This window comes from Gopherus flavomarginatus, chromosome 3 (genome assembly GCF_025201925.1).
Source record: "Gopherus flavomarginatus isolate rGopFla2 chromosome 3, rGopFla2.mat.asm, whole genome shotgun sequence".
NCBI lineage: Eukaryota > Metazoa > Chordata > Testudines > Testudinidae > Gopherus > Gopherus flavomarginatus.
In genome coordinates, this window is record NC_066619.1 from 72,313,090 (window position 1) to 72,337,966 (window position 24,877).

The 24,877-nt window shown below is 44.2% G+C and overlaps 1 protein-coding gene across 4 annotated transcripts in view; it reads right to left on the reverse strand.

Annotated features, from left to right (window-relative positions):
• The window catches only part of MCC (MCC regulator of WNT signaling pathway), a 341,462-nt gene that overhangs the window by 19,612 nt on the left and 296,973 nt on the right, over nucleotides 1-24,877 (reverse strand). For all 4 annotated transcript variants that reach the window (XM_050945632.1, XM_050945631.1, XM_050945634.1 and 1 more), the window contains 3 exons: nucleotides 20,426-20,660; nucleotides 15,024-15,230; nucleotides 13,388-13,485 (listed from right to left, as the gene is read on the reverse strand). In XM_050945632.1, coding sequence (XP_050801589.1) covers nucleotides 13,388-13,485; nucleotides 15,024-15,230; nucleotides 20,426-20,660 — 540 coding nt within the window. The remainder of the gene's footprint in view (nucleotides 1-13,387; nucleotides 13,486-15,023; nucleotides 15,231-20,425; nucleotides 20,661-24,877) is intronic.

The following is a 24,877-nucleotide window of genomic DNA, read 5'->3' on the forward strand; positions in this document are numbered from 1 at the left end:
AGTCAGCAGGGAACTAAACAAGTCATTTGGGAAAATCTCTGCCTGCAATGTTCTGAAGGGAAAAACTACTTTCCGAGTATGTGTAGCTCACAGGCCTAATGCACAGCAGCAGCCTCTGAAAAACAGTACCACTTATTCATTGAAATTACTGACATGGTAGTAATGGAGAATCTTGGTTTACATTTAAGACCAAAACAATTGCTGAGTGGAATTAAAGTGGACAACTGCTGAGTTGCTTTAAAGAGCTTTGGCTCAAGCTTATAGAACGGTTTCAGTGGAAAGGCTAGTTAACAATGTTTCTCTACTTTCAGACATCTAGCCACATCAAATGCTCTGAATCCAGTTTGGACAGAGAATCCCAAACCCTGGTCCCACATAAGACAGAGCAAACTTTTTGAAGTTTTCTGTCAATTTGGTCTCCCCGTACTTGCTGCAGGTTTGGCCCAGGATGTCTTACCCTACTCACTGTGACTGCTTATGAGGACATGCAATGCATTGTCCTACTCCTGTAAGACAGGATGACACACACTTGTAGTTTCTGATTCTGCCACCAGCCATTCCAGATGAAGCTCAACTTCCCTCTTCTCAAGCGACCACAGACAATATGTTTAAAACCATTGCAGCTCAATCCTCTTCCCATTAGCAGCTTAAAACTAACCACCAATCTCAACACTGCATGTAGCATCCCTAAACCAATTAAACAGCAAGGCTACATCGTTCACTCAAGGTGGGACAGGTAATATGGAACACAAAAAAGGGGAACAAACCATTTCCCTTCCCCCTTCCCCCTCCTTTCTTCCTCCCAGCTCCTTTCCGCCCTGGGTACACTAGGAGATCACTGTGATTCAAACTCCTTGAATCACCACACAGAGAGGAATGATACCTTCCCCCCTCCTCTTTTCCCTTCACCCAAAGGCAATCCAGATTCAAACTCCGTGAATTTAAAACAAAGAGGAAATTCACTTTTCCCTTCTCCCCCCTGCTCTCTTTCCCTTCTCCCCACCAATTCCCTGGTGTGCACAGACTCAGTACCTTTGAGCCTTAACTAGGAGAAAAAAATCAGACAGGTCTTAAAGCAAAGCTTTTAATAAAAAGAAAGACAAAAGGTAAAAGTTTATCTCTGCAATTTAGATGGTAAAAAGTTACAGGGTCTGTCAGCTTATAGAAACTAGAAAGAAGCCTCCCCCCCAGCAAAATACAATTGAAAATACTTCCAGCAAACTACACATTTGCAAATAAAGGAAAACAAATAAAAAGACTATACCGCCTTTCTACCTTTGTACTCACAAAATTGGAATAGAAGATTAGAGAGCCTGTAGGTACGTGTGGTCACTCTCAGAGCCCAGAGAGAACAAAGCAAAACCCAAAAAACACATACAAAGGCTTCCCTCCACCGAGATTTGAAAGTATCTTGTCTCCTGATTGGTCCCCTCGTGGGGTGTTTGGTTCCCTGTTTGTTAACCCTTTACAGGTAAAAGAGACATTAACCCTTAACTATCTGTTTATGACAGAGGACCACACAGAAATATTTGTTTCCTTAATAGCAACAGTAACAAAATACCCCTAAAAAGCTAGAGGGGGAAAAAGCCTTTTCAGATAGAAGAGGGCCTCATCCTCCCTGATTGAACTAACCTCATAGACTCATAGGTCAGAAGGGACCAATCTGATCATCTAGTCTGACCTCCTGCACAAGGCAGGCCACAGAACCCCACCCATCCAATTTTATAACAACCCCTATCCCAGGACCGAGTTATTGAAATCCTCAAAAATGGTTTGAAGACCTCAAGCTGCAGAGACACCACCAGCAAGCGACCCGTGCCCCACGCTGCAGGGGAAGGCGAAAAACCTCCAGGGCACCTGCCAATCCGCCCTGGAGGAAAATTCCTTCCCGACCCCAAATATGGCGATCAGCTAAACCCTGAGCATGTGGGCAAGAGTCACCAGCCAGCACCCAAGAAGGAATTCTCCGCAGCAACTCAGTACCCATCGCATGCAACATCTCCCCGCAGACCACTGAGCAGACCTGTCTGGTGGTAATTCAAGATCAATTGCCCAAATTAACGATCCTATCATAACATCCCCTCCATATACTTATCAAGCTTTGTCTTAAAGCCAGGAAAGTCTTTTGCCCCTACTACTTTCCTCGGAAGGCTATTCCAGAACTTCACTCCCCTAATGGTCAGAAACCTTCGTCTAATTTCAAGTCTAAACTTCCTAATATCCAGTTTATACCCATTCGTCCTCGTGGCTACATTAGTACTAAACTTAAATAATTCCTCTCCCTCCCTAACGTTAACCCCCTTGATATATTTATATAGGGCGAGCATATCCCCCCTCAGCCTTCTTTTGGCCAGGCTAAACAAGCCAAGCTCTTTGAGTCTCCTTTCATAAGGCAGTTTTTCCATTCCTCGGATCATCCTCGTAGCCCGTCTCTGAACCTGTTCCAGTTTGAATTCATCCTTCTTGAACATGGGACACCAGAACTGCACACAGTATTCCAGATGGGGTCTCACCAACGCCGTATACAACGGTACTAACACATCCTTATCCTTGCAGGAAATACCCCGCCTGATGCATCCCAAAATCGCATTTGCTTTTTTAACAGCCGTATCACATTGGCGACTCATAGTCATCCTGCTATCAACCAGTACCCCAAGGTCCTTCTCTTCCTCCGTCGCTTCCAACTGATGCGCCCCCAACGTATATCCAAAATTCTTATTATTAATTCCTAAATGCATGACCTTGCACTTTTCACTATTGTATTTTATCCTATTTCTATTACTCCAGTTTACAAGGTGGTTCAGATCTTCCTGAATAGCATCCCTGTCCTTCTCCGTGTTAGCAATACCCCCCAGCTTCGTGTCATCCGCAAACTTTATTAGCACATTCCCGCTCTTTGTGCCAAGGTCAGTAATAAAAAGGTTAAATAAGATCGGTCCCAAAACTGATCCTTGAGGGACTCCACTGGTGACCTCCTTCCAGTCCGACAGTTCACCTTTCAATACGACCCTCTGGAGTCTCCCCTTTAACCAGTTCCTTATCCACCTTACAACTTTCATATTCACTCCCATCTTTTCCAATTTAACTAACAGCTCCGCGTGCGGAACCGTGTCGAACGCCTTACTGAAATCTAGGTAAATTATATCTACCGCATTTCCTTTATCTAAGTAATCCGTCACCTTCTCAAAGAAGGAGATCAGATTGGTTTGGCACGATCTACCTTTAGTAAATCTGTGTTGCAATTCGTCACAATTACCATTGACCTCAATGTCCTTAAGTACTTTCTCCCTTAAAATTTTTTCCAAGACCTTACATACTACAGACGTCAAGCTAACAGGCCTATAATTACCCGGATCACTCTTATTCCCTTTCTTAAAAATAGGAACTACATTAGCAATCCTCCAGTCATACGGCACAACCCCCGAGTTTATCGATCGCTTAAAAATTCTCGCTAACGGGCTCGCAATTTCACGCGCCAGTTCCTTTAATATCCTCGGGTGGAGATTGTCCGGGCCCTCCGACTTCGTCCCATCGAGCTGTTCAAGTACGGCCTCTACCTCAGTTGCAGTAATATCCACTTCCATATCCACATTCCCGTTTATCATCCCTCCATCACCGCAAGGTTCCTCACTAGTCCTATTAAAAACTGAGGCAAAGTACTTGTTTAGATGTTGGGCCATGCCTAGGTTATCCTTAACCTCCATTCCATCCTCAGTGTATAGCGGCCCCACTTCTTCTTTCTTTGTTTTCTTCTTATTTATGTGGCTGTAGAACCTTTTACTATTGGTTTTGATTCCCTTTGCAAGTTCCAGTTCAATGTGGCTTTTAGCCTTCCTCACTTTATCCCTACATGTTCTGACCTCAGCAAGGTAGCTTTCTTTACTGATCCTGCCTTCCTTCCACTCCCTGTAAGCTTTCTGCTTTTGTCTAATCCCCTCTCTGAGTTGCTTGCTCATCCAGTTTGGCCTACAACTCCTGCCCATGGTTCTTTTCCCCTTTCTCGGGATGCAGGCTTCCGACAGTCTCCGCAGCTGTGACAAAGTAATTCCAGGCCTCCTCCACATTTAAATCCACTAATTCCTCCGTCCAGTCCACTTCCCTAACTAATTTCCTTAACTCTTTAAAATTAGCCCTTGAGAAGTCAAAAACCCTAATCGCAGATCTACATTTGTTTATCCTTCCGTCTAGTTTGAACTGAATCAGCTCATGATCACTCGAACCAAGGTTGTCCCCTACCACCATTTCTTCTACGAGGTCCTCACTGCTCACCAACACCAAGTCTAAAATGGCATCCCCTCTTGTAGGTGCTTCAACTACTTGATGAAGAAATCCATCCGCTATCACATCCAGAAAGATCTGACCCCTATTATTCGTGCAAGTACTCGTCCTCCAGTCTATATCCGGGAAGTTGAAGTCCCCCATAATCACACATTTCCCCTTTGTGTTTACTTCATTAAAGACATTAAAGAGGTCTCTATCCATATCCCAATCCGATCCCGGCGGTCTGTAGCACACCCCAAGCACTATCTCAGGGGAAGCTCTAGTTGCTTTTTTACCCAGCGTGATTTTTGCCCAGACGGACTCTGTCTTATCCATTCCATCGCATCTTATTTCGCTACATTTAATTTCATCATTGATGTACAAGGCTACTCCACCACCTTTGCCTTTCTTCCTGTCTTTTCTGAACAGCACATAGCCTTCAATACCCGTGCTCCAGTCATGAGTACTATTCCACCAGGTTTCGGTAATCCCTATAATATCCGGCTTCACTTCCTGCACGAGTAACTCCAGTTCCTCCATCTTGTTACCTAGGCTCCTCACATTAGTGTACAAACCTTTTAATTTTCGGCGTTTGGCGTCAGTGACATTCTTTCCCCCGTCGTGCACAAACTTTCTACTACCAGCATCACCCGTTACTCTGGTTTCTACTCCACTATTCCTCCTTGGATCAAATCTTGGGGCCGCAAGGGTATCCCCGCTCACTTTGTTTACTTCCCTCTCCAGGTTATGTTCTGGCGTGGAGATCTCCCGAACATTTCCCAACCATCTCCCCCAACTTTCTAGTTTAAAGCCCTCTTGATGAGGTCGGCGAGCCTCCATCCTAGAATTCTATTTCCCTCCTTGCTGAGATGAAGTCCATCCTGAGCAAACAGTCGTCTATCCGTAAATGCGTCCCAGTGACCGTACATCCCAAAGCCCTCCTTATAACACCACTCCCTGAGCCATCTGTTGATCGCTATAATCTTGTCACTCCTTCGTCGCCCCGCTCTAGGAACCGGCAGAATCCCACTGAAGATCACCTGAGCCTCGATGTCTTTAAGCCTCTTCCCCAGTTTGACATAGTCCTCCTTGATACAGTCCAGTGAGTAACTAGCTGTGTCGTTCGTTCCCACATGAAGGATAATCAACGGATTTTTTCCCGCTCCCGCTAAGATCGTATTCAGGCTCAAGTCCACATCCTGTATCTTAGCCCCCGGCAGACAGCACACTTCTGTTCTCCCGATCAGGTCTAGTTACAGGCCTGTCTACTCTTCTCAGTAGAGAGTCTCCAATCACGTAGACTTGCCTTTTCCTGGTGACAATGCGATTCTCCGGTCTATCCCCCACAGCAGCTGGCTCTGATTCCTCCCGATTTGTATTTGCCCTCACAATCCTCCTAGGGCTCGTACTTGATGTTGCCTCCACTGACTGCTCCCCTCCATCTGCAGGACTAGCTGCTTGCCTCTTCTTCCTTGCCGTTACTCCTTCAGCAGCCTGCTGTGTTCCATCTTCATTGCCCAACTCAGCAAACCTATTCCTGAGTTCTATTTGTCCATCGCTGGCCCGTCTTATCCTCTGTCTGGTTCTCCTAGTGACATGCTTCCACCGTCCACTTTCCTCACCCAGCAGTCCCTCCTCAGAGTCCTTAGGTCCTGCTTTTGTCCGCTCGCCTGAGCTTGTCCCCTGTGCCTCATCATGTCTGTGTTCCATCATCTGCTCAAATCCCCTTCTAAACTCAGCCAGAGTTTCCACTTGCATCTCCAGTCCCCTTACCTTTTCCTCCAGCAGCTCTATCAGACGACACTTCATGCAGATGAAACTCCTTTCAGGTGCTCCCTCTAGGACCATGTACATGCCGCAGCTGCCGCACCCAGTCATCCTCAGTGTGTCTGCACCTGCTGCCTCTGCCTCCATCGTAGCGCTGCAACTCTGTGCCTGGCAATCCACAGCTCACACCGCACCACAGGCCACCGACAGGCGCAGGGCTGCCTCTTCCCTGGTCTGCCTTGCCGGTTCCTCTGCCTTGGTCTCCCCTGCAACCTCCCCCTGGAAACTCCCACTAAAACTCCCGTTAGCCGCTCTGTTCGCCGCCTCCTGTGCCGCTGCAGCTGACTGTGCCGCTGCCTGAGTGCCTGGCTCCTTATATAGGACCTCCTTATCTATAGACTGATTCTTGCCTGCATATTTATTCCTGCCTCTGGAAATTTCCACCACATGCATCTGACGAAGTGGGAATTCACCCACGAAAGCTTATGTTCCAATACTTCTGTTAGTCTAGAAGGTGCCACAAGACTCCTTGCCACTTTTTTCAGATATGACATTTGTCCAACTCACGAGTGTGTTTGGATCACAGATACCTGCAGTGTTGTTTCCTGCCACCGGTTTGACTCTTTGAAAGAAAAGGAGGAAAGGTGTTAAATGCTTTAAAGTTTGTCTTGCTGTTGTGGGCTGGAGCACTGCACTATTCTGTGTGTGGCCTGATGATCAGAGGTTCAGAAGTCACTCAGAAATCCAAGGGAGCTGTGGAGGTTTGGCACTTCTAAAATCAAACCAGTGGTGCTTATGGATGCGAGGGACTCTTCACTATAATTAGAGGGGCACAGTGGAGGCGCTCCCCGGTCAAGCTTCCCTGCACAGCGTTGTCCTGACCTGGAGCTTTTCCAGTTCTGGGCCGAGTACAGACGGACAATTCTGTCAAGTTGTATAGTTGCTTAGTGATTTGGGTGACTATCCTGTGGTGATCAGCGCTATTAATTTTACTTAAAAAACAAAGGATACTGGTTATTGGTGAAAAATGTCAAAATAGCTAGCTCCCTCCCTCTGTGTTCTTGAGGAGTCTGTCCCAGCATGCCACTACACACTTTCTCTTGGGGTTTATCTCTTGGCAGTGATTTATTATATTATACAGCATATAGACCAGTGGTGGGCAACCTGCAGCCCATCAAGGTAATCTGATTGCATGCCGTGAGACATTTTGCTGACGTTGACTGTCTGCAGGCACTGCAGCTCCCAGTGGCTGAGGTTTGCTGTTCCTGGCCACTGGGAACTGCGAGAGGCAGTGCCTGTGGACCATCAGCCTCAGCAAAATATCTCGCGGCGCACAGTCAGATTACCCTGATGGGCTGCATGCAAGCCGCGGGCCACAGGTTGCCCACCACTGATACAGACATTTCCAAGACCCTGTGCTGCACTTCCCAAATCTCTGGATAATGGTCGAGGCATAAAAAGGCAGGGATCCTTGAATTTTGCAAATGGCTATGTCATTGTGACTTCGCTGCAGCCTGTCACAAAATTTGGTTCTGAAATGCTATTAAGTTCCAAGCCCCTTGACCCCATTTAATGCACACAATAATTAGGTCAAGGAAAGAGGTAAATGTGAAATAACTCTGCCAAAAAGGAGCAGACAAAATGCTGTGTGAAAATTGACAGGTTGCTTTTTAATACATAAAAGCTTTATTGACATCTGCAGGTACGGTTTGAGCTGCAGCATGGCAGAAAGGGACACTTCATTGTGGCACTTTTTAATTGTCACTGTTCCTTTGGATCATTACAATACATTGTAGTTTCGCTTTCCTCTTTTGGTCTGCAAGAGCAGGCCCAATATGTGTTCAAAACACACCTGAATTTTGGAGACACTTATCCAAGTCAGGATCCCAACTACATGGCTGGATATCACTGCCATCAAGAGCTGAACCCAAACCTCAGATCAGGGCTGCTGGGGGGGGGGAGGGGGGCATAAGTGGGGCAATTTGCCCCAGACCCTGCAGGGACCCCCACAAGAATATAGTATTCTGTAGTATTGCAACTTTTTTTTATGGAAGGGGCCCCCAAAATTGCTTTGCTCCAGGCCCCCTGAATCCTCTGGGCGGCCCTGCCTCAGATCCAAACAGCCGTAAGCAGCGCAGAAGATTGAATTCAAACTTTGCAGTTTGGTCCAAAGGTAACTGGCATTATGTGAAGAAATGGCCACCATCATGATTCAGCACAGCTTTCTGTGACATTGCTGATCTCCAAATACCAGGGCGCTGCTACTACAACAAGCATGGGGATCTTTTTGGGGAGTCTATAAGAATGTGACTGTCTCTCACTAGAGTACACCTAGGAAATTCTAGAAGCTATAGTGAAACGAGGCAGCTTTTCAACACACTAATGGAAGCGTCCGTTGCTCTGGAGGCAGGTGGAATAATGATAAATACTGAGCAATGAGGAGTAATCTCTGCGCAGAACATGTGTGTTGGTGTGTTTAGTACTGGAGGAGGGGCCAGTGTTTGACAGCCCGCAGACCATAGCCTCCTTATGCACCGAACTAGCATAGCACGTGCAGTGGAACTGCCCGCTTCACTGTACGGCCTCAACTTTCCTCTGCTAGGCTAGTCTCCATGCCCAGTTGACCTTTGGCCTCTCTGCTGAGGCTGTCACAACAGGGGTGTCAAGTGGAATGGTGGCTTTTGTGATGTGGACATCAATTCACTGGACTGAGATCACTGACTCTGAACAGCCATCAGATGTAATGACTTTTGGCCAATATTGATCTGGTCTGGATTTGAACTGGTGACTGGTGAAGGGCTTTGTATCCCATTACCAATCCTTGAAGCCATCAGTCCTCCTGGCCAAGCATTTTAATAAATATAAAGAACTACAAAAAATCCACACAGACACCAAAGCTATTATAACTCTAGTTTTGTTGTGGATGGTTAAAGAATGTGAGAGGGCCTAACACATCAGAATATTGCTGTATTGGCCTAAGGGGATGCAGAGATTCTCATCCATTTTTCACAGAAGTTTTAGGAATCAGAGACTAAATAAGACCCAGGTACATCATATCAATCTCCCTGTAGGCAAGTTCGTTCCCTACAGGACATTTTTCTCATTTCCTCCTCCCTGCAGAATAGCTGCCATAAGCATTCATGGCCTGATAATAAATTTAATAAGTATGACGTGAAATGGACAAAGCTATGGTCCTCCCTCCCACAGCTGGAGAGGAGAGCACAGCAGCAAGGAATGTACTACTTATGGGTCCCCTCAGAGACTGTGTCAGCATCCACTGCCATGCTGAGCCTCCGCTATTCCTGGCAGTTGGGAATTCCAACAAATCCTCTCTTACAGCCCTGGTTTCTGGCATGACACAACATAATGCGATGCCATCAGGCTGCTGGGAATATTTTTTCACTCCATTCTGAACACAAGATATTTCCTGCCAACAATCTGTGCGGCACCATTACTCATTGTCTTGAGACTGTCAAATGTCTTCACTTTGGACATCCGTTAAAGCATTCTATTAGACCATAAAAAGAGAAACAAAGCAGTGCTAAATATATATTTTGGGGAATGGGGCAGATTTACATTCAGCCAGAACTTGGCATGAACAAACAAAGCAAGACAGCCAGCCTGCCCGCCCACCTCAGCCTATAATAGTGGAAACCTGGTAGCCCAAATGTGACTTTATAGCATGCAACTTGCAGATAACTACTACTTTGCATGTGGCTTGTTTATAGAAGAGAAGAGGTAAGAGGTCTACAGTGAAAGCACATTAGATGGAGTTTCACAGTGTACACAGTCAGGAGAAACTGTCAAGTTGGTTCCAAAGCAACTGTGACAAGGGAACCTGTAAAACTGGTACAAACATAGGTGCCGACTCCGTGGGTGCTCCGGGGCTGAAGCACCCACAGGGTACAGTTAGTGGGTGCTCTGCACCCATTGGCAGCCAAGCTTCCCTCCTCCCTATCCCGTGTGCCGCGTCCCCGCTCTTCTGCCTACCTCCCAGCGCTTCCTGCCACCAAACAGCTGTTTAGTGGTGCTTAGGACTTTCCAGGAGGGACGGGGAGGAGTGGGGATGCAGCACGCTCAGGGGAGGAGGCGGAGCAGGGGCAGGGACTTGGAGGAAGGGGGTGGAATGGGGGCGGGGCGAGGCCGAGCACCCACCAGGAACAGTGGAAGTCGGCACCTATGGGTACAAATACAAATATGCACCAAACCAACAAGATCAAAAGAATATGATCCTTTTGTTGGATCTCCCAAAATAATTCATGAGCACTACACTGACATTTTAGGGAACTCCTAGGCCTTCAGAAGCTAATTCAAGGGTCAACACTGTCTGGACACAGAAAGAGGTTAAGCAAGCACTGCAGCACTGAGTATATTTGGTAGTGATGTTGCTGCAAAACTAGCTACAGGCCATGAAAAACTAAATGCTTCCAAATCATTATGTCAATGTCTTTTTTTTCCTGCACAAGACAATCTTCCTCTGCTTTTTCACAGCAATACACTATTTTAAAATATAATTAGCATTACTTCAACAGAGAAGGCCCCATATGTTCTGCAGCAGCTGCATAAGAAAGATCATTTGGGAGGAAGCTATAGGCTTTGACAGCCAATAGGAAACAGTTGGTGCTTTTGGCAACCAGGAAGGTGTGGGAGGCGGTTTGGACCTATAACATTCTGAAGGTGTTTGAGGCTTTTGGCCACCGGGAAGAAAAGCACCTCTTCTTTCCCTCTCATTTGTGGGCAGGTTTGGAGGTGACTGCATTTTGGGGGAATGTGACCTTCTTTTCCCCTCTTAGGCACCAGCTACCTCAGTGCCTCAGTATTCACCATTGTGTCCAACAACCATGGATGATAAGCACAATGGCTGGATGTTTCTGCTAATGAGTAGCACTCAGCAATGTCACTATTAGGTTCCAGAGATAACTTCCAAGAGCTTTTTCCTCCAAGGTTGTTCACAGACTCAGGAAGAGAACACTTCTTCATTTCACTTGCAGCTTACATTTGGAGGGTTATCTTGGCAAACCTAAGAGCAGAGCACATCTTTTTATTGTATGAGTGGTGACATTCTGATGCACGGTGCTTATTCATCTATGAGCACTACACTGACATTTTAGGGAGACCTGGATCAGCTACGTGGACTTCAGAAGCTAATTCAAGGGTCAACCCTGTCTGGAAGCAGCAAGAGCTTAAGCAATCACTTATTGCTTTAGCAATGCTTATTCAGGGAGTTGTGTCTTCACAAATTTCTCAGGGAGTACAGGAGGCACTGATAATACATCCTCCTGAGATGCAAGTGGGAGCGGGACAGAGAAAACTGCACACCAGCTCTCAGGGCATCAGTCCCGTCCCCCCCAACTCTACCCCCTCAATGTCAAAACTCAGCTCATAGTGGCTGTTAGTGTTGTTGTGCACACATAAACATCATTATAGTTGCTTTAATGATGAAAAGGTCCTTTTGTGGATTCAGAGTTACATAAACCTTATTTAGATCTTTCAGGCCCCCATCTACGCTGAGATCAAAACCAAGTTAAGTACAATGATATAGATTTTTTTTAAACACAGCTGCTGCCAATCAGGGTTTAGCATAGTTTCCCTTGGCTCTGGGGATAGGACTTTTTCTCTGAAAACTCTCTTAAAAATCAACAGACTACATAAGGCGATTAGCCTATTGCCTGATTCGGCTGGCACAGTTCTCAGTACAAATTCCTGTCCCCACTGATCATGGAAATCGTGCTGGAGCCCAGCTGGCAGCAACAATCACACGTAACATGGCTGTAACTAACTCAGTCCGATTTCCATTATACAAAGAGTGTAAGCTCCTAACTTTATGAGCAGTTTAATCTGATTATTTTTTCTTTCCCCTCCTACCCAATTGGCTGCACTCACTATCTGTTTACTAGGCCCTTAACTGGAAATCCATGCTAACTGACTTATGGCACAGTTGATAAACTGAAGTTTTTCTGTGTTTAGTCAGCAAACCACACTTGGGACTCTACTCAATCTCTGCTAGGTAAGGCCAGAGGTCCCATCTTGAAACCTGGGAGCAAAAGGCAATAAAATTCAAAAGCTACAGCTGGAAAGAAGACATACAATGCTGACCCAACTCTCAGTGCCAGGACTGTTCTTCATTGGGCTGGGCAAAAGGCTCTTGGAGAATTATTATTCAACTCACTTACCCAGCCAGGTTTTACCCAACGGAACACACCCTCACAAACAAATTCCAATTTTTTAACCACAACATTTTTTGTTTACTGCACCAGCCAAGCTAAATATTCAGCAACTGCAACTTTGAGACTAGGAAGCAAATAATATTAGCTGTATTGATTTTACAGTAGTAATGACCTTAAATTTATATAATGCCTTTCATCCTCAGGGATCTCTCTGTGTACATTACATACTTAAAGACTGAAATGAAGTTGCCTCTGGAGTGAAACATAGCAACTGTCTGATAGGCCACATCAACACTATATACAGCTTTTAGGCCAGAAATGCAGATGTATATATTTTTCAAACTGAAACGGTTACTGTAATTTTAGGTAGGTAGAATGCAATTATCATAGCAGGAACTGGGCAGCTGGTCTCTTGCAAAAAAAATTGGAGGCTGGCAGAACGTGCATATAAATGACATTTAGGCATCTAAATAACTTTTCACTTTAAGTCACCACATACAGTGCACAATTACAGCCATTACATATGGGAATATGTAGTAGGTGTGCAACTGCATATGGACTTCAGCTTAAAAGTTTACCTATTAACGAAAAAAAGTTTTCAAGACATCCGTTTTGTATCTCATCTGAAAGCCAAAACAGCAACCTTATCACCATGCCATGGCACTAGTTTGGTACTCACTCAGAGTGAATGCTGCTTTTGAATCAACAAAACTTCTCCTTGCAGCACCTAGGGGTTCTTCAGTGGTCTCCCATCCAACTACTGACCTGGGGCCAAACCTTCTTAGCTGTAGCTCTGGATTCTAATCTCAGCATTACAATAGATTTCCTGGTGACCTTGAGCGAATCACTTAACCTGTTCATGCCTCATGTTCCTCATGGGTAAAATGGGAATAACAGTATTTCCCTACCTCTCAAAGGTTTTGTGAGGCTAAAATTCATTCACATTTCTGAAAAGTTTAGGGACCATGGAAATGAGCACCACAGAGCAATTTATAAATTAAAAAAAAAAACAAGTAAACCACAACAAGCAGAGAACAAACTGTTAGAAAAATTTAGTCCTGGTTCCTCCTCATGGGCAAACCTCTGACGATCCCTACAAAACGTGCCAGATTAAAAGATACAACCCAGAATGAAATCTTACCCTAGGACTGTGGAATAAGTAATGTCTCCAGGAAGTGGAAGAGGGTGCTTACCGTCTGAGTGCATTTGTCAGTTCTGCAGCCAGTTCACTGTCGTTGTATGGTCTCAGCTCAGCTAGGGTTAATGGTGTTGTGGTCCCATCTGTGCATTCCTGAGAAATGAGCAAGACCCCTTACTAAGAGTTACTCATCACCTTAATGGGGGGGGGGGGGTGGAACGACTATGAGCACTTTTAATCTTACAACTGTTTTTAAAACTGAGCTAAAATTAAATCAGTATAAACAACACAAGAGTCAGGTAAAAACGTCACTGCACCTAGAGATGGGTCAATGCATTATATTCCACAGACTCACCCAATGTTTTGCAAACCATCCCACAATAATAAATAATTTGCAGAACTCTGCTATAGAGCATACATTCTCTGGTGTCTTATTTCACTTTTGACACCAGGTTTGAAGGGAAAAAGCACAGTGGGCAAGCAGAAATTCAAATGATGTGTAGTCAAAAATACAGAGGGACACTTCTGTAATTTTTTTTTGCTGCTGAGGCTTTGCAGGGACAGAGGAACAAAGGGATACAGCAGCGTAGGCATGGGATTATAGAATTTCTAGGGTTAGGGTGACCAGATGTCCTGCTTTTATAGGGACAGTCCCGATTTGAGGGTCTCTCTCTTATATAGATTCCTATTACTTCCCATTCCTTGTCTTGACTTTTCACATTTGCTGTCTGGTCACCCTATCTAGGGTGTCCCTATTTCCTTAGAAAAATTATAAACTTACACAGATTTTGTTAATTTAAGGAGAAATTATTTCCCCCCCCAACCATTGGTACCTACCTGCATAGCAAGGGAGTTTTATAATTAAATCTCCAGCCACTTCCTAGTGAAATGAGCACTAATGTATCTCAGTTTATTTCTGGATGCATGGACCCCATCACTATTGACTTTCAAGGCGATACAACAGTCAGATGACAATAAAGTTGGCAGTAGTAGCTAGTATCGAATGATTGTCGTCATCTCAGAATTTATAACTACATTTTGCTCAGGGGACATGGGCTTAACTTTGCAGTGTCTGAGATCCCAGGATGGAAGGTGCCATATAATTAAGGGTAAGATTATGTCACAGAGGTCACAGAATCTGTGACTTCCATAGACCTCCATGACATTTTCTGCTTCAACCCAGGCACGGTAGGGCTGGAGCTCTCAGCCACTGGTGGCAGGGGAACCTCAGAGCTCTGGTTGTGGGCAGCTTCCACAGCTCCAAGTCACCGTGGGCAGCAGTGGGGACTCTGGCACTCACAGCCACCACAGATGGTGGGGACCCTGGATCTCCGAGCCACCACAGGCGCCTGGGGGACCCGGGACTGCAGCAGCAGTGGGTGCTGGATCCGTGCCCCCTAACCCCTGATTTTGTCACAGTTATTTTTAATAAGTCACGGATGGGTCACGAGCTTCTCTGAATTTTTGTTTATTGCCTGTGACCTATCTGTGAAGTTTACTAAAAGTAACCATGACGAAATCTTAACCTGACATATAATACATGTCAACTGGAAGATGGAGAAAGATGTGTGTGTGTGGATGGAAGGGAGAAAGCAGGGATGATTAACATGCTTAAAACTAGTAATGACAGGGAGATGAAGTGTCTTTAGTTATGTTTACTCTGATTCTGGAGACTTGCATTAATTCCTGACCTTGCCCAATTTGTCTTTGCTGCCACTACTGGTGGAGCTGAGAGATCTTATTTTCTGTTCTTTTTGCTCTTCTACTTCAGACTTCAGGTGCTCAATGTGAACTAGATAGGCCTGTTCTTGAGCCTCTCGAGTGCTGAGTTTCAACTCCAGTGCTTTCTTCTCTTTCTCTAGCAGGTACAGTTGTGCCTTAAGCTCTGCCATCTCCTCCTGTTGGAGACACACAGACAATCATATCAAGATACCACTTCATAGAACTGTACACAAAAGGGAGACAGAGTGTTACAGTGAATGAAATCATGTTTGCGCTGCTTGCCAAAATGGGGCTTAAATTTAATTTTCAATGAATTTTTAATTTAGGAATCGCTCATACAATTCAAATGTACTATCTAAACAAAGAACATTTACAGACACAGGCAGCAGTAGAGAATTTTCTGGTGTAAATATATTATTGGTATTGAATATAATTATGTATTATATTTATAAGTAAAAATAACCACAAATGTTGAGAGCTATCCCCTTGAGCCATAAGAGGTCCTACTCAGAGAGAAGTCTGAACTCGTGTAATATATATTTCTTTTTAGTCATACCATCAAGCACTCAGACTAGGGTGACCAGATAACAAGTATGAAAAATCAGGACAGGGGGTGGGGGGTAACAGGAGCCTATATAAGAAAAAAAGACTCCAAAATCGGGACTGTCCCTACAAAATTGGGACATCTGGTCACCCTAACTCAGACTCCCAGGACCAAATTCAGAGGTGATGATAAAGGAGCAAGTGATATGCTGAAAGCAGGTGTGAAGACCTAAGACAGTCTGTCAGTGTAACTTATCCTAACTGTTGAGAGGTTCTGAAAAAGGTTAACATTACACTAGTTTTGCCTCCTCTCTGAATCTGACACACAGAAGAAAGATACTGATACTTTACAAGGAAGCTTAATTTTAAAAGCTTGTTTCCACAAATAATTCTCCTGCAAGTCAGATTGTTGGTGTCACTAAGCATAACCCTAAGTAACTTGGGAGGGTGGAAGGCCACAAGGGTATGGAGCCTTCCTGGTTTTAGGCCTCAGCATTCAAGAGTCCCTCCATGTTTGAACTTTAATCGACCTAAAAGGTCAGATGTAACAGCCGTTATCAGTTGCAACAGTTCTAACTGGTCTAAAGCAGAAATAATGAGGCCTGTGCATCTTTAGCAGAAGGATAAGATAACTTGCAGAAGGAAAACTTACTAACGAGCTGCCGCAGCCAAGATTACTTAATGCACCTGTCCTTACATAATTGCTACAGGGGGAGGAAGGAGGAGGAGGAGGGGGGGGGGAGGAAGAAAGAAGAAAGAGAAAAAAAAAACTTATAAAAAGGGAAAAGCCGTTTGTGTAGGGGTGCTGGATCTGAGGCATGTCAAGTCTCCCAGCACCGCTTTGAGATCTCAGATAAACTTTGCTTGCTTCTCCACCCTGGTGTGTTTATTGGCGCTAAGCACTCCAGGCACGAACCACTGTTGCTTGCTTCGGGCACCCTCTGTGCCTGCAACAAGATGGTTACAATATTGTTGGAAACTTTCTCATAGGAAACCCTTGTATGTATGTATGTTATAATGTCAGTGTGTCCATTCCCCATGCCCACAAATCAGATCTGCTCTCATACACCATCTGAACATATCTAAAAGTACAGCAATTCCTGTCTATATGGTTTACTCCAGAAACGTGGTCACAGTTTTTACCTGAAATCATATTCTGAGGCCAAAAAATCTGGAAGGGGTGTCATATTAATCCAAAGAATCTTACTTTCCCATGAAAGTCCACGATCAGTGAAGAAGATATCAAAACATTCCAGTGCTTATTTAGTTAGATTAACATTCTTGTAGGGGGAGGAGAAAGGCAATACTCTCTCTGCCCAAAAACACAGTGCTCAGACTGGGAGAGGAGGCAGCAGAAGTAGCTCTGACAGAGGAAAGCCTTATATCATCATTCAGCAGTGCTGGTCTAACCATAGGCCAGTTATCTTAACATCAATTCCAGGACAAATTGCGGGAAGGCTGATTGGGATACAATCAGTAAAGAATTAAAGAGTGATAGCACAATTAATGCCAATCAACACAGTCATATGGGAACAGATCTTGTCAGACAAACTTGTTATTTTTTGATGAGATCACAAGTCTGGTTGATCAAGGTAACTTGCTGACATATTATACTTAGACTTCTGTAAGGCATCTGACTTAGTCCTGCATGACATTTCGATAATTTAGTATAGTGAATATTTTGTTAATGTAGCCAATATTAAATGGAGTAAAAACTGACAGACTGGTTAACTGACAGATTGCAAAAAGTAACACTGTGAATGGGGAATCATCACCCAACAGGAGTATTTCTAGTGGGGTCCCACAGAGATCTGTTCTTGGCCTAGTGCCATTCAATATCTTTATCAATCATCCGGAAGAAAATATAAAGTCATTGCTAAAATTTGTAGGTGACATAAAAATTAGTGGAGTGGTAAATGATGACAAGTAGAGGTCAGTTATACAGGCAGACCTGGAGCATCTAGTATCATTTGAACAATGTGTTCTAATACGGCCAAATGCAAGGTCATATATCTAGGAATAAACAATGTAGGTCACACTTATAGGATGGGGAACTGTATCCTGGAAAGCAGTGACAATGAAAAGGACTTAGGAGTCAGAGTGGACAACCACCTGAAAAGGAGCTTCTAGTGCAATGGTGTAGCTAGGAGCATGAACACAATTCCCAGATACGTAAAGGTGGCAATACCAAGGAGGAGTAGGGAGGTTGTGTTACCTCTGTATAAAGTACTATTGTGACTATTAACTGGAAAACGGTGTCCCCACTTCAAACAGGATGTTAGAAAATTAGAAAGGGATCAGAAAAGAGAGTTACAAGAATGACTCAAGGACTGGCCTAATAATGAGAGACTTTAAAAGCTCAATCTATTTAGTTTATACCAGCAAAGGTTAAAAGGTGACTTGGTAAGGGCCTACACAAGGAAGAGATTTCTGCTCCCTTTACGCTAGCAGAAAAAAGCATAATGAGATCTAATAGTTGGAAGCTGATGCTAGATAAATTCAGACTTGTAATAAGGTACAAATTTTTAACAATGAGGGTAATAATTAACCACGGGAACAACTTGCCGAGGGATGTGGTGGATTCTTCCTCATAGACTCATAGACTCTAGGACTGGAAGGGACCTCGAGAGGTCATCGAGTCCAGTCCCCTGCCATCATGTCCTCACGTGAAATCATTATATTAAGACTAGATATCTTTCTAAAAAAATACGCTATAGCTCAAACTGAAATAATGGTCTTGATATAGAAATGACAGGATGAGGTTCTTAGGCCTATGTTATGCAGGAGGTCAGACTAGATGAGCATAATGGTCCCTTCTGGCTTTAAAATCTGTGAATCGATGCCTATTGCTGAGTGAGAGGCGGTGCCCATGGACTCCAAAGAGAGTCTCTCCCATCAATTTTCCTAGATCAGGGGGATGGTGGCTGTGAAGTAGAGCATCAGAGCGTGAGGACAAAGCAGAAGGAAATAGGAGTGGTTGTCTCTCAATGTTCTAAAAAGCTCACCTCCCTACCCCCTAAAAATTATTCTCAGAGGAAGGAGAGGAAGGAAAGCAAATGCACAATTGAGGATATTGATATGTATGTTTAGGACTTGCCTACACACAGAAATTGCACTGGTTTAATCTAAAATGATTTTGTTAATCTGATGCAACACTGAGGACATGCTTACAATGGTTTAAGCCTGGTTATATTGGTTTAACCTGGTTACAAGCCCAGGCTAAACCAATATAAGAAGATCCACACACAATGCTGTACCAGTTTAACTAAATTGGTACAAAATCATATATTAGTTATATCAGTATAACTATGGACGTAGATCAGGCCTCAGAGGTCACAGTTTAATCCTAACTAACCCCACCACTGAAAATCTCCTCTACTCCCACCCAGACTCTGTGTTGCAGCACAGTGTCAAGATATTGCTCTGAACTGGTGACCACTTAAGAGCCTTCAGGATGATAGCTTTTAACAAGTCCTTCTTTTTTCCTGAGGCAATATGAAATGGAGGTGGCTTTGTTCTGCCTCAGCACATAGAGCTTCAAGTGTTCTCTCAGAGTGGTACACGCACAAGCTTGTGAGTGAGGTAATGAAACCTTACACTAGCAGTACTGTCTCATGCTTTTGGTCTCCCTCGAGCACCTCTGCTGTCATAGTTCCGTACTGCAAGCATGTGGCTTCTTGATTGTTGTGTCATAAGTTTAGAACCCTGGATTGAAGTCCTTGCTTAACGCACACAGACTTGGTCATTGCTAATGCCCTCTCTCACTACTTGGGCTTGTGGAACGTGACCTCCAACCCAGCTAGATGCCACCCAGGTCTGTGATTCTACCAAACACACTTTCAGAGAGAAAGGGGACTAGGCATGCTATGCCCTTACAATGAGGGTAGTGAGTATGCCAGGGCTCCATGTATAATGCAATTACAAATCATTGTCAAGTTGCTGTACAGCTAATTATGTTCCAGAATCAAAGCGTTCTTTAAAAGAGAAAAAAAAAGTAAGTGTCTTCCCCTATCTAGGTTGCATCAAAATATGAAGAGGTGCAGTGATGGATGCCTGAGTCTGCAAGCATGCTGATACTACAGCTTTGATTGCGGAGTGAACGGTTCCCATTCATGGCCAAGGGGTGCTAACAGGAAAGTCTGATGGCAAATTAAAATGTCAACTTTAATTATTTCATTTCTTATCTTTTAGCAGAAATGTCAAATGAATATGCCTGCTTGTTGCTCTTGGATATAGTACCAGATATTAGGTGGAGTGCAGTGGGACAGTTAGTCGCTATCAAGAGTGGCTTGAGGAGTTGGGTGGGAAAGAGGGAATGAGAAATTCTCAACCCATCTCCTAGGTGCAAAAGTGCATCTCCCACTGTCACTGTTTACCAGCGCATCACTACCAACTTTCACAATGCAGTTATGCACTGCAATTCAAATACCTGCAGCAGAGGAAAATATGGGGGCAGCACAACAATTTAATATAAAAATAAACAAGCACAAAGAACACTATATTGATTGCATTGGATGTGGTGGGGGCAAGCAATGAGGTTACAGTGTTGCATAATACTAAGGTCCCTATTGAATAGTTTAGGTCTAATGGACAGGACAGGATACAGGGCTGCGGGTACGCTACAACCTTTCAGCTATAGCACAGCGCACGTGACAGGGTTAGGTTATGCCATAATCTGATAGAGAGGGGTAAATTGTGCACACCTTTGCTATTGTCACAATGTCCTTTGGGATGTTCAGGTCTCATAGTGGTCCGGAGCATCACTGTTAGTTACCTCTCTCTAATACCATGAAGCAATCAGGGGCAAAGACAGTGGGTTATAAAATACCTTCATTGCCATGAGTTCCTGCATCAGTACTGCATTTTCCAGATCTAGCCTCTGGCTGTCTCCACGAGGTTTGACATCATAACTAAGGGGATCAATATGGATGCTCTCCAGCTCCAACATGGTCAGCTTGACTGCTGCCCTGTCATTCTTCAGCTGCTGGATGTAATCCTTCAACCTCTGCTCATCCTCCTTTGTGAACTCCGTATCACAGCTACTTGCAGTTGAGCTGGTAGTGCTTCGAAGACCAAAAACAGCATCACTCATTGGGAGGAGGATTCAGGTCTCTAGCCTCTCCCCCTGTCCCCAGCCTCTATTTGAAATTTGTTTAATTAACACCACACACGTGATTCACCCATGCATATTTACACTCACGGTTGCTACAGAGTATAATTTTATCAGGATCATCATCATCAAACGTGCACAGTCTACTGAGGACCGTTGCATCAGCCTGAACGACAATGATTAAGGTTAAGATTTTGTCACGGTTATTTTTAGTAAAAGTCACAGACAGGCCATGGGCAATAAAAAAACCCCGAAATCATCCTCCCTCCCCCAAAAAAAACAACAACAAAAAAAACCCCAAAACGGGCTTCCATGAATTTTTGTTTATTGCCCGTGACCTGCACGTGACTTTTACTATAAATAACCATGACAAAATGGGGCTGATGGAGGGATGAGAGCCCAAGCCCTGCTGTGGAAGAGTAAGAGGGGATCCAGCACTCACCGCTGCAATGGCTGACAGCTCTGCTCCTGCACCCCGAAGCCTGTGGTGGCTCAGAGTTCCAGGACCCCAGCCAGCTGACAGCTCCAGCCCTCCTGCTCTGGGTCTCAAGCAGAAAATGTCACAAAGGTCTCTGGAAGTCACGGAATCCATGACTTCCATGACATAATCTTAGCCTTAACCTTGGTTGATGGCATTGGTATAATCAAGTTACCACATCTGGCTCAATCCTACGAATCCATGAATGGCTTTGCAGGGGGCGCCAGGCAGGGCTGGGGCATGCACCCCCTTGCATGTTGATGGAGAGCTTGAGAGCATGGTGTGCTGGTGTGTTTGTCCCTCTGGTGACATGGCTGAAGAGCTTGCCATGCTTTCCAATATAAGGAGCAACTGAAGGAGGGCACAAATGGCCAGCAGGATCCAGTGTGTATTAATACTGTTACAGAACTACTGTAGCACTATAGAAAATATTAACTTGGGAACACATATCAAACATCCCAGTTTTCAATTTAGCCTGGACCAAGTGCAGCAATATGCAAAAGACACACACACACACACACACACACACACACACACACACACACACACACCCTGCAACTTTAAAATACAGAAAAGAAAAAATACATAGTTCTTCAAACAGAGAATAAAAAATGTTACAATACTGAGTCAATTATTTCTTCACTGCAAAGACAGGTAATTAGTTTTGCTGGCATAACTGCTTTTGACACAAAACTTTTTTTTTTTACTAAATAAACAATTAAGTGCTTGTTAAATATGCCATGCTGACAGCAACAAAAACTAAAATCCTTTATCTACAGAGCTGATACAGCACAGGCAGCAGCGCAGAAAACTTCTGCGTGCTGCATCATGCCTTGAATGGGAATAACAATTTCTGGGTTTGAAAAGTTAGTTCAGATTCCTTGCCCCCTCTGCTGATGCCAGTGCCAATTCTTATGGTGATTTTGATGGTCACCTGTAAGCAACAGCCTGACATTGCTTCAGAATGTCCAGCTGCTGTCATGGCATTGTCTTTCAATCACTATTAACCTGGGGCTGGATTTGAAACAGTGACCAGCTACCCTAGTGCTAACTTCCACAAGACAGCCAAATCCCTCAACTTGGAGGTATCGACGTCATGTTTTACAGGACTTCTATTAGAACGCCATCATCTGACTTTATTGTCACATTCCTTTTCCAAAGGTAGTTTCAAAAGAAAAACTGCCAGACAACTTTAGCTTGCTCCACACATGTCACGTAATGAAGAGCTTTTACAAAGAGAAAACAATTTCTAGATAAGCACAAGGCGCCTCAATGCCCCATCTCTGTCTACGTGCATTCTAGTGTTCTAGGGAGAAGAGATTTATGGAGGTTAATTGCAATGCTGCTTTAGTTCCTTAACATTCCACTGCTGAATATACTTGCAATAACATTGAAAGGAAAAGAAACAGCACTGCATTTTCTACAACCCTACACAGACAAAGCGGCCTGCTGTCTCCTGAGGACCTGTAATCAGCTGCTGGGTGAGGGTTAAGTCATCCATTAACTGTGCCTTTCTGGAATGCTGGATGATCTCAGTTATCAGCAGGGGAATAAATCACGTTCTGTATTGGGTTGCATTATTTTTCAGCATTTTTCTGAGGAGGAAAAAAACCCACCCTGTGGACTCCTGCTGGAGCCAGGCTAATGTGTAATGGAAATACACTTTGCTTACACATTTATGCACTGCAGAAAGAAGAAGAGGGAAAAACAGGTTGCTTTTTCTCCTTCCTCTCAATTGTGCTTGTGCTCAAGCGGTGTTGATTTTAAAGTTGCATCAGATAACTGCCAGTGGATCTTTCAGAGAATTCCAAGCCCAGGGCAGCCTGAGAGGAAACAGAGAATTGGCAGGGCTACAAAGACTTCCGTAAGATTCCCCCCACTCCCATGAAATATCACATTACATGGCTTTACTACAGCTTTCTGCTAATTTTAAATGATTTCTTCTCTCTCTTAGGGATAACAGGCGCCGTGTTTACTAGAAGTGAAAACCACTTTTTTCCCCACTAATTCCCATCTGCAGTAAATCAGAATCCAGCTAGCCTATACTGGCTAAAAATACATTCAGATTTTAATGAGTTCTCCATAATACTTAGCTTTTCATCAGAGGATCTCAAAGCTCTTAATAAACCTTATTTAACTAGTCTCACTAGGTCCTCGGTGAGGTAGATATGATGTGAAAATCAGGCAATACAACAAATTACTATTCAATTCTGTATTCAAGTGGTGTTGTTGATCTCTTTAGGTTCCAAAATAAAAAGTTCCCCAGCCTTCCTGGACTACACACACTCAGAGACTAACACTCAGAGACAGTATTTAGGGCCCACACAGCCTGCACATCCTCAGAGTTTTAGTCAATGCTAACCTTAGCTTCCATTTACAAACGAAAATATGGTCCTTGCCCTCTTTGCTGGAAAGACAGCTCTCAGAATGAAAACTGAGGATTGGCCTGTATATCTGCTATGAAGACTATTCCTAAAGCTCCCCAGGTATTCACAGTACCAGCAACAGCTGCACAGGACTGACCTTTCAGGGCCACAGCTACAGGTCTCCAACTTGGGCTGCTGCCAGTGATGCTAGGGCTGTCTTTAGCTCAGTCCTAGCTGGCCGCCTGCCTGCAGCTGAGCTGGCTCCTCTGCTGAAGTGCTAGTGAGGCCTCTGGTTACAAGGTGAGGAATTAATGGAGGAGCTGTCTCAATTACAGGCAGCCAGTACAAAGAGGACAGAAGAAAAGGAGAACTGCCCCTTGTCCCCTAACTAGGGTGACCAGACAGCAAGTGTGAAAAATTGGGACAGAGGGTGAGGGTGGTGGTAATAGGAGCCTATATAAGAAAAAGCCCCAAATATCAAGACTGTCCCTATAAAATTGGGACATCTGGTCACCCTACCCCTAACCTTGGTGCCAGAATCCCCCCATCCAGTGTGAGAAAAGATAGGCGGCAACATGGCCAGCAGAAGAAAGGGGTATATAGCCTCTTTCCCTACTCAAGAAGCAGAGACAGCCCCCTAATCCCCACCACCATTTCCTGAATTGTGGAGAAGAAATTCAGCCTGCAAGGCTGCATGACTAAGCACTAAAACAATGCCATGATGCATATGTGATCCTGGGTTGTGATGTCACATGGGACTCCTTCAAAACTCACTTTGATTGCTCTCCCAAAAATCCTCAGGCTCAATTTGGCAGACTTAAAGAGCTGAAAAACATTCTACCTGCTCGGTTCATCACTGACATCTGCAAGATTCCTAAATGATGCCCAATTAATTTGTATCTATATTTTCTATACAGAGCATACTAGATAGCGTGGTTTACTATTAAGAGGTGCACATGTACATCTGCACACACGTGTACAAAACATACATATATTACATGTGCATATATACAAGCACACGCACTGCATATATAAAATATTTTTCTGTTTACTGATGCTGTTGAGTACATCTTCTCTTTTCATTCAAGAAACTCTGTCTGGATGAAAAGGATACAGTATGAATTTCTATCTGTAATAATGTTGGGTTAAGGGTTTATAGAATTAAAATAATGTGGAATGTCCTAAATCCATGTAACGCTCTTGAATGGTAATGTCTGCATTTGAACTTTTACTTTAAGGAATATTTGTTAGGTCGTGTGCATCTGTCCACTCACCTTCCAGGTCAGAGTGGCTCCATATCAGAGAAAGCACACAACCGGAAGGCAG